General features: G+C 47.1%; 1 protein-coding gene across 2 annotated transcripts in view; it reads right to left on the reverse strand.

Moving 5' to 3' along the window:
- Positions 1-15,104, reverse strand: part of Ano10 (anoctamin 10) — a 119,162-nt gene that overhangs the window by 69,740 nt on the left and 34,318 nt on the right. For both annotated transcript variants that reach the window (XM_042281960.2, XM_076577440.1), the window contains exons 10-11: positions 11,405-11,596; positions 7,932-8,060 (exon numbers count right to left, since the gene is read on the reverse strand). In XM_042281960.2, coding sequence (XP_042137894.1) covers positions 7,932-8,060; positions 11,405-11,596 — 321 coding nt within the window. The remainder of the gene's footprint in view (positions 1-7,931; positions 8,061-11,404; positions 11,597-15,104) is intronic.

Here is a 15,104-nt window from a genome sequence, read left to right on the forward strand (position 1 = left end):
AGGGGACACAGTGGGGGGAAATGGTGGGGGGTCATGACAGGGAGGGGGCACAGTGGGGGGAATATGGTTGGGGGGGCATGCAGGGAGGGGGCATGGTGGCAGGAGCAAACAGCAGCTGGTCACATTGCATCTGCAGTCAGAAAGCAGAGAGGAATGCCATTGCCTAGTGGCTACCAGCCCGTGAAGGTGCCGCCCCCACTCAGGGAAGGTCCTCCTTCAATTAAGACTTTCCTGGAAACCAGGGGTGAGTCTAATTCTCAGCCATCTGCCAGTCAAGATTAACTATCACGTCCCAAGACAATGACTGAGTTTCCCAGGTTTGTTTTCTCTGAAGAGTAAAAACTTGAAGACACTTGGGAAGCAGTGTGAAAGTCGTATCTGGAACATGCCCAGATTTTTATGATTTCCCTGTCATCGTCAACTGTCCCCTCCTTGTCCCGTCTCACAGCAATGTGTCTTTGTGGAGTCTTTCCAAAGACTTCACAGAAGCGATGGCTCCACTTTAGCACATGCTTTTCATCAGTTTTCATTTCATCTAATTAAATTATATCAATTACAGTAACAAGAATGCCATACATTAACAAATTTTGGGGGGAATCTCTCTTCACAGGCACTTAGCAAGCAGACACTGTCCACAGAGCCTGCATCCCAACCATTTCCAGAAGCTGGGAGAGCCTATGCCAGCACCCTGCAGAAGGGATGGCAATCAGGGCCATCTGGGGGATGAGTTTAGAGAAGAGGCCTTCTACCACACTGGAATTTCTCTCTTGGACAACTCTGTAGATGCTCGCAAAGCTAGGACCGTATCTTACTAGTATCTGGTATGTTTAAGCTTAAAATAAATACATATGCAATGCAAAAACCCACCCTGACCACCTTTAATTATCCCCACACCATCCAAAGAGCACAGAGCCTCATTTTAACTGGATAAAAACTGCAGATGAGGGGCAGCCTAGAGTAAGACTAGGAAACATCAAAAGAGACCAGCAAGAGTAAATAGAAGTAGGAAGACAGGCTGGGTGTGGTGGCTCATGCCTGTGACCTAGTCCTCAGGCAGGAGGATTCAGAGTTCAAGCTCAGCCTGGGCTATCTCGTGACCCTGTCTCAAAACCACAGACACACATGTGTGTGGGGATCCAGCCTGTGGTTCCACCCAAGAGGACCCAAATGGAATTGCCAAAAGCCAACACATGAAAACACTGGAAGTGAAGACCATGAACAGCACAGTTGGCTGTGGGCTCCTTCCTGGTCAAGCTTGCAATTAAATTCTCAGAATTTGTGTTTCTGAAAAGGCACCGAGTGGCTAACCCTGCAGGCACTCGTGGGTCAATGCCTCACAAGCAGAGGATGCATTTGAACTTCGTAAAAGACAAAGAACTGTGGGTGCTGTTGGTGGCAGTGAGCTACCCAGTGTGGGTGCTGGGAACTGAACTTGCGACCTCCGCAAGAGCAGTATGTGCTTTTAACCTCTGAGCCATCTCTTCAGGCCCCATATCTTATTTCTTAATTCTATAGTATATTCTTACAAATAATAGAATTTTAAGGCTTTGTCGAGTTTTTTTTTTTTTTTTTTTAAGATTTATTTACTTATTTTATGTATGAGTGCTCTATCTGCATGTACACCTTTATGCCAGAAGAAGGCATCAGATCCCACTACAGACGATTGTGAGCCACCATGTGGTTGCTGGGAATTAAACTCAGGACCTCTAGAAGAGCAGCCAGTACTCTTAACTGTTGAGCCATCTCTACAGCCCCTGCTGAGGTCTTCTTAATATGCTTCACAAAAGTATAATCAGCAAGCTTATCAACTGTAACTCTGAGATTCTCAAATAACTGCCACAAAGAGCACGAGGAGAAAACTATGGGACTCATTTGCTCATAAACAAATCCTTAGTAAGAACTGCTTCATCACTTGAAACCACTCACGAAGTGACTCAGCACACACCTCTCAGCTCCTGGGGATCTGCCGTCCTTGCCCAGGCTTGGGAGAGCCAACCTGGAGAGGAAACAGTAGGGACTAGACAGTTTTGTGACTGTTCCTGCTAACGTGCTTGAAGGGCGCTGGGGTGTCCTAGGACAGGACGGGAAGCAGGGCAAGTGGAAGGATCTGTCATCCACTGCGGCACCTTTCCCACCGCAGAAGATGAACGTGGTCAGAACAGCGTGAAAGAATGAAAGAGCAGACAGCATGGGTGGCTGTGACGGAACGCTCAACATAAATGGTGAAGGGAGGAAGGATTTGCTTTAGCTCACAGTGTAGAGGGTTCAGTTCACGGCTCCTAAGTCTACAAACGTGTGCAAGGCATCCTGGCAGCAGGGACACAAAGTAGAAGCTGCTCTCCACTTATTGGTGAACAGGAAGCAGAGAAACGGTCATACAGGAAGAAGCTAGACCAACCTATTACCCAAGGACATGACCCTAGGGACCTACTTGCACTAAATTGGCCTCATCTCCAACCTTTCACCACCTCCCAATAATGCCATTACATTACAAATCCACTCTTTACACCAGGGCCCTCCTGATCTCGTCCTGTCTGGAGACACCCTCACAGACACACCCAGGAGTATGTGTCACTAAGTCTAGGCTTATTTCTATCCAGTCAAGTTGACAATGAAGTCTAACTATTACTATGGGTTAAAGAAGAGACGGCAGGAGGGCCACACGCCTATTGAGGGTTTGTCGTGACAGTCCAGGTGACAACACTGAACTGCACACTTTAAAGAGTGGTGTGATGTGTGAATCACACTCAGCAAAATGTGGGTGAGAAATGCTGGGAATCTGAGCTCAAGCCACGCCAACACTGAGAGACTGAACAGAGTCAGAACCAGCAACGGGGGCCAGGGGGCAGGTTGGCAGGGTTGGACTGAGGTATGGAAACAAAGTCAGGAGGAGAGGAGTGGGAGGCCAGTCTGAGAGCAAACTGTGACACAAACAAAACCAGGCGAGTGTGTCTCTGGAGACACACAACTGAGGAGACACGCCCATGAGGCGGCTGCAGGCATGGGCACTAACTGCTAAAGGTGAGGCTGCTACCTTCCTGTTCCGGGTTAGGCATGGTGCCTGTCACTTCTTTAGTACATTGCCAATGTCCCAACTTTACACCTGAGGACTGGAACGCACAGAGATCTGAGATGGGAAACAGATTCTCCCTCAGCTACACTCTGGCGCAGACATCTTTGCCTTGATGACCTTTGGAAGAATTGGTGGCCACAGGGGTGGCAAGAGCTCAACTGAGCACTGACCAGTCGGAGTGACACCGTGTGTCCTGTGACACACGGCTCCACGCTTGCTGTCTCGCACAGGCATCGCACGCAGACTCACCGCTGGCAGCAAGCCCTGCTCCTCCTGACACTTGTGGGTTACCCCCAGAGTGCTCCTGCAGGGCAGGCTGCAGGTGCCTCGATCTGCAGCTGAGGACAGGGTCAGCACTCGAAGAGGAAGCTCAGTGACAGACTCCAGGGTAAGCACAGCATAAAGCAATGCTACCCAGCCCATCCCACTCCAGAGAGGGAGAGCACATACAACAAACAAGTTCTAAAGTACGTCAATCCTAATACAGGTAAAGAGCAATCATCTGCAGTGAGCTTACAGTTTTTATGTTTGAAACTAGGAAAATAAGCCAAGAGCCCATCCACTCTCAGAGGGCATACAGTGCTGCTACACACAGATGACAGTCAATTCCGTTTCTAACCAGTAGGGGGCGCGGTCATCATATAACTTACTCTCCCACCCCCACAAGAAACTGCTTTAAGGGATAGTTTTCAAACTAGTAATTAAACATCAACAGAGCCAACAGATTCACTGGTCACGAGAACCTAAAAAGTAGAAATGCAGGCACACTCCCAGTGAGCAGTCGGCTTACTTCTACCTTAGAGACAGCCACCCCACCCCAGCCCACCCCTGGGTGTACAGGGCAAATGATTAGCATTCAGCATGCTGGACTGACAAAGCTTGACAGACACACACAGGAAAACAGGAACGTTCTCTGACACTGGATGTTTGGGCTGGGTGGTCTCTTGCTGTCTTCACCAACTGCACCCTCACTGTGGTTTCGCATTCACAGGCGTGGCCCTCTGCTGGAAACATTAGAGACTGAGGGCATGTCTCAGAAGTGAGGTGGTTCTGAGGGAACTGCTGGATGCTGATTTGATCTGTGGGCTGAACTTCATGGTGTTTTCAATATCCAACTTTTAACCTATAAAACTGGCACATTCAGCATGCTCTCTCCTCATGCTCAGGCCACTTGTCCATTCCCAGTGAATCTACTTTACAAAGCTGCGTCAGGAGCCACGTCTCTAACGGCAGCACTAGGTGGCAGTAAATACACAGGCGCCGCAGCAGGGCTCTCTTTCTTTTTCTCTTTTTTCCCCTCACTCAATCGGAGGCTGCAGAAAATCCAACTCTAGGGGGAAAAAATCAAGGCATCAAAAAAGAAGTAAAAATCACCAAGCTACTTGATGCAGGGAATTTGAGAACACAGACAGCCTCAACTTCATAAAGCCGGGACGATTTTCCAAAAGGTCTTTGTTCTGTGACAAATCTTAATCACATAAATACACTTAGATGCTAAAGAGTTTGAAGAGAAACGTAATATTTTAAATTGCTTTTTCCATCAATGTTAAAATTTTACTTAAAAAATCATTTATGTATTTTTATAATTTACTGTGGCTTTTTAAGCAAAATTTTACTTAGAGACCATGAATAAATAAATAAATACACTAAAGTACAATATACTGTTATCTGTGAGAAAGACATTTCTAAAAACTAATAAGAGCTGGGCATAGTGAAGCAACCTTGTAATCCCAGCACCTGGAGGCAGAGGAAGGAGGATCAGGATTCAGGGCTGTGCACACTGAGGGTTGATGCGAACCATACACATAGTGGCTGGCACAGCTGTGCTGGTCAACATACCCATCGCCTCACAGTTATCTTCTAAATCTGAACCAGCTAAATTTCCAACTTGTGAAAAGGAACTAAAGAAAAGCTAACAGCTGGGTGTGTGGTACACACCTTTAATCCCAGCACTGGGAAGGCAGAGGCTGGTGGATCTCTGAGTTTGAGGCCACCCTACTCTTGGATCTAGAGATCCAGTTTCAGGACAGCCAAGCATTGGCAGTGAAGGACAGAAAGCTGGTAAAGATGTAATTGATTGAACAAGGGGACCATGTTCTAGCCCCAGTAAGCAGCAGAATTTGGCAGCTTTGGCCACATGATTCTGGGGTTAAGGGTAGAAGAAAGGGGCTATGGAGTTTGCCCCTGAGACTAAGGAAAGTCGCTGAGGCCAGGAGTATGTCAGGGGGCCTAGAGAGGCCATGGTGTGAAGCTGTGAAGTTGAAGCCTGGGTTGCCTTGGAGACCCAAGATGTTAGAGATGCCAGAGTCATGGGATACCCGCTGAGGAGAGCTGATAACAGGGATTGGAACCAGCCCAAGAGAAAGAAGTGTGTTGCAGTCAACAAAGCTGAACGGAGTTGGAGATCTGAAGAGCACTTTGACATCATCAGACATGGAGATGTAGAGTCTGGAGTTTGCCCAGCTGGTTTTCGGTCTTGCTTTGGTCCAGTATTTCCTCACTATGCTCCCTTCCCTATGTCTGAAATAGTAATGTATATCCTGTGCCACTATATGTTGGAAGTATGTGATCTGCTTTTTGATTTTGATTTTACAGGTGATTACAGTTAAGAGATTAAGGGAATCTCAGAAGAGACTTTGAACTTTGGACTTTAAAACGTTGTTGAGACTGTGAATGACTATGGATGTAGGGTAAAAGAGCAAGCCAAAGAAACACACCCTACCCTGAAACCAGAGCCAAAGAACACACCCTGCCCCTGACCAACTCTGCATGAAAACCAACCAATCCCTGAAAATGAAATCTAGCCAATCTCTGAGCTCAGGGATTGAAATCTGACCAATTCCCACCATGAAAGTCTTCATCCTGGAAAAGCTATCCCTAAGAAGCCCTATATGAGCTTTAGACCTGTTTAGTGTGAAGCTGCCTTTCCCACCCCGGCAGAGGCAGCCACTCTCCTGTATTCCTCCCTCCCAATAGTTCTCTTGAATGAGGTTTGAGTGACTACCTTCTTCTGCTAGAGTGAGGCAGGGCAGAGAAGTAACAATTTTTGCTGGAGCAGGAGCAGAACCAGTACATTCCTGCAGGGAAACCATCCTCCATCAGAACAGAGCTGTAGGTATTGCCTGACTTCTGATGGCCAGGATACCTTTCCCTCCAGAGCTGTAACACTTACAATGGGAACTTTTGAAGATGGACTAAATGCATTTTACATTATGATATTGTTACAAGCTTATGGGGGCTAGGGAGTGGAGTGTGGTAGTCTGAATGTAATTGGCCCCAATAAACTCATAGGAACTGACATTATTAGGAGGTATGGCTTTGTTGGAGCAGATACGCCTTGTTGGAGGAAGTATGTCACTATAGAGGTAGGCTTTGAGGTCTCATGCCCAGTGCCTCAAGTTCACTTCCTGTTGACTTTCAATCAAGACTTCCAATCAGTACTATGTCTGTCTGCACGCCGCCATGCTCCCAGCCATGATGATAATGGAATGAACCTCTGAACTGTAAACAAGCCACCCCAATTAAATGTTTTCTTTATAAGAGGTGCCATAGTCATGGTGTCTCTTCATAGCAATAGAAACACTGACTAAGACAAGCTCTCAACTTCATTTCCTTGTCAGCCCTGAATCCAGAAGCCTTGGGTGTATGACATGCTACCCACTCAACAGTCTTACCAAGTCCTGTTTCTTTACGTTTCCACAAGTATTACATTTTTAACTAGGCACGAAAAGGCACAATGTTCTCTGGTGTTGAAAATTACCAGCAGTGGAGGCAGCTCTGAGGATTTCCTGCTTATGTTTGGTCCCTGATTAATTTTCCAGACATGGGAGTAATGCATATTCCAAAACATGATAAAGTGAAAAGTGAGACACACACACAGCCAGAGTACCTGTGACTTATGGTGAGACTATGTGCCTTTCTACAAATTAGCACAGCGCCTGAGTGTTTCTCAGTGGATACCGCTGCAGCGAACCAGGCAGAAAGCACCAACTGTTGGCTTCATGACAGCTAGAGTGGAGGGACACAATTTTCCCTGCTGAGCTCAAAGGCCCTCACTGTAAGCCCCGCCCCTGGAAGCCTCCAGCTGCCAGGCTCCACCCCTAGACTACTTTGGCAGCCAGGCCTGACCTCTTGAGGCTTGGGCCTAAGGAGCCTAAAAGCTAGGCCACATCCACAGACTTCAATCACTCAAGGCAGGAGGTGGCTAGGCCCCACCTACAGAAAGAAGGGGGGGGGAGTGCAATACCAGGTCACAAAATCCCACCAATCCCTGAGCTTGACCCAAGATGAAGTCACATCACCCCTCCAATACCAGGCCACCCTGGAAAGCTCCCACTACCCCCCCAGAAACCCTATATAAACTCTGTATTCTGTTCAGTTCTCTGCTGCTGCTCACACAGGCAGAGGCAGCTGTCCTCCTGGGTTTTTCCCTCCCAATAAGTTGCTTGTGTAAGGTTTGTTGTGTAGTGCAACTTTGTGGTATTCCTTGGCTCCTGACTGCCAGGATACCTTTCTCTTGAGAGCTGTAACACTTCCATTGGGGAAGTCTTTCCCCTCAGAGCTATAACACTTACACTACCAACAAGAGTTTCTTAGGATTCACTTAAGAAAACAGAAGGGACATTTTCTTAGAACAAGCTAAAAACACATGTCAGCCCACAGATCCAGCAGTGTCTAGAAGGTGTGTTCCTGTGAGCTGGGCAGGAAGCAGCGGAACACAGTCAGCACTCTTTGATTTGCTTTCTTACGGCTCAGGCTTGCTTGTTGGCATGGACTGCAGCAGAGGACAGCTCAGCTGGAGGACAGCTCAGCTGGAGGACAGCAGAGGCCCATGGCATGGATAAACACTTTCACTCACCTCCACGGCCACCACGATCAAAACCAGGTCCGTTTTGGATTCTGGAAAGACTGCATTCACTTGTGGTGACATTCCGATCAGAGCACAGTTAGTGACCACAGATATAACACTCATTGTCTCAAAAGCCAACTGAAAGGAAAACAAGGTGTGGCATTAATGGTGGCAACAGCCACGTCCCATGTCCATGCTATCTGAACCCCAAGTGAAAGTCCTTCCCTGGGTTCTAGCAATCCACATACATTTTAAACCTCTGTCCCTTCTGGCAGGTTCTCTTTACTTAAGGAAGCTGACCCATTAGTGGGCATTTTAGATTCCTTCAGACTGACTGCTCCTGAGCAGTATGTGAGCGTGGACCCACAGCACTGTTTGTGTTGCTCATCTCCGCTTGTCTGTGGGGGATTTAAAGACTATTACAGAAAAGCGCTCCACACCCCAAACCAGACAATACCTTGCAGAGCTGCTATTTTACAAACTGTCCTACTTTGATAAATCACACGCCCCACTTGGCTTAGCTACAACCAAGCTCCAGTTATGCCATGGTCCCTTCCTGAGGACATGAACCAAAGTCCCTGCAGAATGTTAGCAAATACAGAAGCCGGGCTTCACTGGGACTTACAGAACACTGACTGGGGACCCACAAAGAGGTCCATGTGTCCTCTGGTGTGTCGCTGGGTGACAGTGGGGAACCCCGCGCTTTCTTTTCTGTTACTGCAAAGCTCCTGATGGCTGCTGCCTGGTAATGGAGCCTCTCCTAACACGCACAGGGACTGTCCCTCTGCCTCTCCTCCCAAAGGTCATGGTGTACAGAGAGTAATATTGCCAGTTACTGTGTTTGCTTGTCACTTGTGGCAATTTTCCAGTTGATTCTCCAGGTTTTCCCGAGGACACGATTCTGAGACCATATTTTCTCCAAACACAGTTTTTTCTGCCCCTTCTGTTTTATGTTTACAGTCCTTATCCTTCTCTGATTGGTTTAAACAGCAATTCTAATCCTACTGAACACCAAAAGTGACTTTACACCGCTTATCCACTGGTATTACTTGAGTTGTTCAGTCTTATATCACTTGGTATTTTCAGTAAAACTTATGTATATACTCTATACTTTGGGAAGTTATATGAATTCATGCAGTATCTAAATTCACACACAAGATCTGGCATGAACTTACGTAAAGACAAAAGTCCTACTCATCTTTATGTCATTCTCACATAAGAGACTTGTCTGGAAACCACAGTGCAGTGCCACAGACACAGTAAGAACACTGCACAATATACTCATCAGCTTCACTTGTGCCCGTCTGTGTGCACGCTTTGTTCTATGGTGCTTTGGGTGGGGGATGTTTTCCAAGATAGAGTTTCTCTGTGAACAGCCCTGGGCTGTCCTGGTACTCACTTTGTAGACCAGGCTGGCCTCAAACTCACAGAGATCCACCTACCTCTGGCTCCCTAGTGCTGGGATTAAAGGCGTGCACCCCCATGACCAACTTGTTTCACAGTTTTAATACACAAATGACTTCATGTTTTCTGCCGACATGAGGGATACTGTCTGTTTCTTAGTTCTCTGTGTGTCTGGTTTTGCCATTACACTAATTCTGGCTTCCTAAGTATTGAGGCCTAAACTGACCGGAGGGTTCCCGATGTATGGAGAAGGGACATAGCTCCTTCTCTAAACCAGGTTTGGCAGAGCCAGTAATGGGGAGCTGCAGCTTTGGGTCCTAAGAACCCAACTGTTCGCACCCTAAAAGACTCCACTCATCAGTACCAAGGCCACTGTGTGCTCAGCCTGTGATGCTCGTGAGTCATCTTGCGTCCCCTTGTGCAGCACTGCCGAGCCTGCAGCTGACTCTGTCCCTCTCTGCCCTGGAAGGAGGGCGTAGGCCGCTGCACTTCCTAGTGAGCCTGCTGGCCCCAGACAAGCATGTGCAAGACCTCCTGAGCCCTCTGCTCTGTCTTCTTTACCTCTGACCCTCTGGCCTTCCTCCTCAGGAGCCTCTCGCTCAAGAATGACCTGCTGGTCAGGCCACACAAAGAAAACACTCCCTCTTTCTCTACTTTCTAGAAATTTATAAAATCGGTGTGACTTCTTTTTAAGTGGTGGAATTTGTGGTATGGTTATCTGAGCCAGGACCTTTCCTCTGGAGATGTGGACTCCAGACTCAGCTTCCTTCACAGTCACAGAGATACCCAAGTGACTTTCTCACCCCCTCCTCTCCTCCACTCACTGACTGAGCTGCAGCAGGAGGCTCTGCTTTTGAAGGGAAGGTCCTCCCACTAGGTGTCAGGTTCCTGTGACCATGCACACACCCCTTGCCCCTCCCCCAAGGCTGCAGGCCTACAGACACTGATCCACTCCACTCCTGCTGGACACGGCCACTGTGTTTGTCTTCTAGGACCACATCTCTGACGCACTGATCTTATTTCTGTCTTCAGTTTATCTGATCTGTTCTCTTTCCTATTTCCTTTCTTCTGCTGGCCCTGGGTTTATCTTGCCTGTCTTTTCTAGTTTATCAAGCACTTGGTATCTGAGATCCTTTTCCAGCATTACCACCCTGTGCTGTGAGTTCCTGACAGCCCCTCCTTATCAGCCATGCCCCACACACTTCTCTTTTGGTTTGGTGAATCTTTGGATTTCATCTGAGAATTTTTCCCCCATGGGTACTTTGTGCTGTCTAGTTCCCAGTGTTTCCACCGGTCACTAACCCTAGTCTGATCTCACATCGTGGTGTTCTGTGTACAATTCCAACTCCTTGAGTGCTTTCTGTCCAGAGACAGCTGGATGTCCTGCCAGACACAGCCTGTGGATGGCACCACTGAGCCTTCTCTACTCCCGGTGACTTTCTTCTTCCATCTTGGGGAGGGAGTAGTTTCATCTCTAACTACAGAGCTCATCTAGTTCCCCTTTCTATTCAAGTTCTCTCTCTCTCTCTCTCTCTCTCTCTCTCTCTCTCTCTCTCTCTCTTCCTTTTAAAACTGTTGCTTGATGCATACACCTTTCAGTTTGATGTTTTTCTGAGAATTTGTCCCCTTTTCCATGGCAGACTGCTCCTCTCTGGTAACCTTTGCCTCGGAAGTATCCTTTGTCAGACAGTATCATAGCCATGTCTGCTTGCATTTTCTTTTCTTTTGAGTACTGTTTCCTTATTTTCCCTTTGACTTTCACCCTGTCTGTATCACTCTGTGAATTGTTTCTGATAAACAATACACGCCTGGTCACATTCGCATCCACTCTGCCAATCTCAGTCTTTAATCTGGATCTTTAGGTCATTTATAGTTAGTGTAATTGTTGGGACTTAAGTCAGACACTTGCTTTCTATCTGATCCCTGTTTTTACTGTTTGCTTTTCTTATTGATAATAATTTTGAGCTTATTTCCTGGTAACTTTTAGGGGTGCTCTGGATATTCTACATTTTCTGCTTTTAGAGTTTTTCTTTCCCCCAACAATGACTAATAGCTTTCATTGTTCTTCATGTAGTTACCTGCCATACACCAATACTGGCTGAAGGTTCTGCAAATGGTCGTTTGAAGACCCTGCACATTTTCAAGGCATCTGAGTTGACTTCAGTGAAGTTATTTAACACAGCAAGGGCAGCTGCTAATGGGTAAACACAGGAAAAAAGGCTCACATAGCCAAACTGCAGGAACAACTCCAAATAATCATCGAAGGTTCCCTGCAATGTAGACAGAAGGCATTGCTCAGTGTCACACAGAAATCTGCAATACTTTCAAAGGTTAGCTACTAAAAACTCAGGGTCTACTCCAATCCTCCCTTCCCAACCACAAATTCATACAAATTTAAAGATGATTTTGCTCTAAGTTGCTGAAATAAGGATCAAAATTATTGAGTTGTATAGTGGGTAGCCATTCCAGCTTGGATCTGGAAGTTCCAACCCCCATTGAGACTCTGGCAACTGTCATGCCTACGAGGCGGGGCGAGGGGAGGCGCCTGGGGACCCGAGAGCTGGATGGGCCAGCGCTCTCTCTGTGCCGGGACTCTGAACGGTGAAGGTGGACTGTGCAGAGCTCCGGAGAACACTGCTGGACTGCGTTACACCTTCCCCAGACCCTGCGACCTACCCATTACTTAATTTGTAAGTTACGCCATTAAATAAATATCCTTTTAACTACGTGGAGTGGCCAAAATAATTTCTCCAATAGAGTTGCCTATTTTCCTCATGTACAGATCACTGAATCCATCTTCCACCACTACCACAAGGCAAACAATAGAAAATCTAAACATGGTTGCTCTTAATGATCCAGCTAAGAGATATCCTTGATGGGTCATGGTGACACACACCTTTAATCCCAGCACTCAGGAGGCAAAGGCAAGCAGATCTCTGAGTTTGAGGCCAGCCTGGTCTACAAAGTGAGTTCCAGGACAGCCAGGGCTACACAGGGAACAGTGTCAGAGAGAGGGGGGGGGAGGGAGGGAGGGAGGAAGAAAGGGAAGGAGGTATCCTTATCTACAGGATGCCCTAACCTTCAACTATAAAGCTGATAGTGAGCGGGAAAGATGCTTCATTGGGTAAAGGTGACTGCTGCCAAGCTTGAAGACCTGCATTTGATTCCAAGACCCGTATGGTGGAAGGAGAGGGCCAACCAGATGTCCTCTGGCCTCCACATGAGCACACACATGCACACACAATCAAGTTAATAGCAGATTAAGAGGTCAGGATGATTTTTTTAAACTGATAATGATGACCCCAGTGAATCATAACGACTCTCCACAAGAGGAGCAACAATTTGTCATGACCAACTTTTGCTGTGGTGGTTCTCTGGAAACTGACAGCATTTAGCTAAGAAAAAAACAAACTTTGTGGCATTTTAGCTTTATTTCATCACCCTACTCAGTCCTGAAGTAGAATAGTTTGCATCATTATCAAAAGGAACAGAGTATGGCTGGAGCTCTCCTAAAGCCCCATCCCAAAGGGAAGCCACTGTCTGACCTGGCTGGGGTACCCTGGAGCTCAAGGCAGAGCTGAGCAGCAAGACACCCACAGGCCATCTGAAAGCTATAGCATTCCCAGGAGCCTTTACTATCATATGCTCCAGGAGCTGAAGAAGAACCTAAAGGGCTCTGTGATCTCACCTCTTTCTAACCTTTGCAAGCAGGAAGTAAAGGCTGAGGCAGAGCTGCCAACTTGTTGACTGAACACTGACAGCCCCAACCCAAAACAAAGACACATCTCAGGGAAGAGGTAACTCAACCACTGCAAGACATTGTGCCTGTGTGCGTGCATGCGTGAGAGTGTACGTGTGTGTGTTCTGTGTCCACATTTGGAATCATGCTGTTATGATCACAGTGTTCAAATATTCACACAGATGTGCAGTTTCCCTCAAAAGAGCTGATTAGGTGTCCTCTAGTATGTTAGGGTCCCCTGCTCAGGAAACTCCTCCCCCATACCATAGTGGGCTGGGTGGACCCTGGCATGTAAAAGTCCATTGCAGGGAGCTCTTCCTCATACCCAAAGGGCTGGCCAGGGAGCCCCTTCCAGCTCTCTCTGCCTCATGAGGTGACTCTAGTGACCACACGCTCACCATCAGTGCATTTACACTGGAGAGACCGTGAACCAACAGGGTTAGCAGGCCCCAGGTAAAACACAAAAGCAAGAAGAAACAATGCAGACTCAGCAAAGCAGCTCCAAGCCCAAGACACCCTTGACCCTGTGAGCTGAAAGCCAGCAAAGACAACTGACGGCAGTCCTACGAGCCCTGCGACAACCCTGAGGAGCAGAGCAGTTGTGTATGGTGTGCCGGTCAAACCATAATCTCACAGACCTAATTTATTATCTGAAGATACCTAATTTAGTATCTGAAGACTTTGCAGTTCAGGTTCCAGGGGAACATCCCAGAGTTCCCGACAGAGTATATTTACCCAGTGCCAAATTGAATGTCAAGGGAAGCAGGCACCGGATGAAGACAACAGTCAGGGCAGAGACCACAGGACTCTGAAACTGCTCATCATGAGATATTATATGTAGTGGCTGCTAAATGCCAAGAACTAGGTTTCCATGACAGACGAAACATCCTCCACAACAGAGGAAGGAAGATTAGTAGCTTATGGTCTCAACATAAATAAAATCTCAGCATATTCCCATTGAAGTGTAGTAATGCGATAGAATAACTAAGAAGATAATAATCACAGCAGAAAGAAAACTTGATAAAGCTCAATATCGTTCATGATTTAAACCCCTATAAAATAAACCATTTTAAAATAAGGGAAAAAATTGTCTCTAAAACACAAAACAAATATAACAGCCAGCAGTGAGAGGATGGAGTCCCAGAGAAGGTGAGAAGAAGAAAACAAACATGAGTGTCTAGGCAGACAGAAAGTCCAGCAAGACCCACAGGCAAGTGCTGGACACCAGGGGGGTTCAGCAAGCCTGCTGGGTAAAGACAAAATCCAATGCTGTCCACACATGTCAGCAACCGTCAGAGTTGGACCTGAAGGAGATGCCAGGTGCAAGGGACAACCCAGCTCAGCTGTGGCCCAACATAAGCACATGAACAACGAGGCAAGGGAAGAGTCTACGCCTGCCGTTCTCAGGCGTTCCAGTCCCAACTCTTCAGTGCTATTGCAGATGCTATGACCTTCCTTACACAAGTCTTATCTAGTGATGTTCATCATACTAGAAATGAAGATGGAAAATGCTTCAAAGAATCACTGAAGTAACAACACAGTATCATAAAGAGTACCTTTAAAAATAATTACATTTTCTAAATCAGAAGATGTTTAAGTGCAAGAGAGACATCCAGGCATAATCAGCTTCTTCACTGTCCACTCAGTGAAGAGGACGCTCTAGCTGGGGCACAGAGGATGGAAATCCCCCTCTCACAGACACATGGATATGAAGCAGCAGGTATAAGAGAGGGACAGCAGTGGACAGTGAAGCTCTGAGCAGCTGCACAGCCATGGGCCTGGGCGGTCAGGGTCAGAACACCTGGAGGCTGCCCTTGCTGAGGAGACAGCAGTTTCATTTTCCTCGCCTCCTCTGTCAATCATTTCTCAGGTTTTCTGTAGTGAAGGGAAAGCTGTGTTTCACAATCGTTTTAGAATCTGATAAACTGCCTCCTTCCAGACTTCAGCAACAATACTTCAGACTCGTACACGGAAGCTAGGGAGCATGCAATTCCAAGACCTCTGACTTCAGTGAGGAGCAAATGTGCCGGGGGGGGGGG

Source organism: Peromyscus maniculatus, chromosome 7 (genome assembly GCF_049852395.1).
Source record: "Peromyscus maniculatus bairdii isolate BWxNUB_F1_BW_parent chromosome 7, HU_Pman_BW_mat_3.1, whole genome shotgun sequence".
Lineage (NCBI taxonomy): Eukaryota > Metazoa > Chordata > Mammalia > Rodentia > Cricetidae > Peromyscus > Peromyscus maniculatus.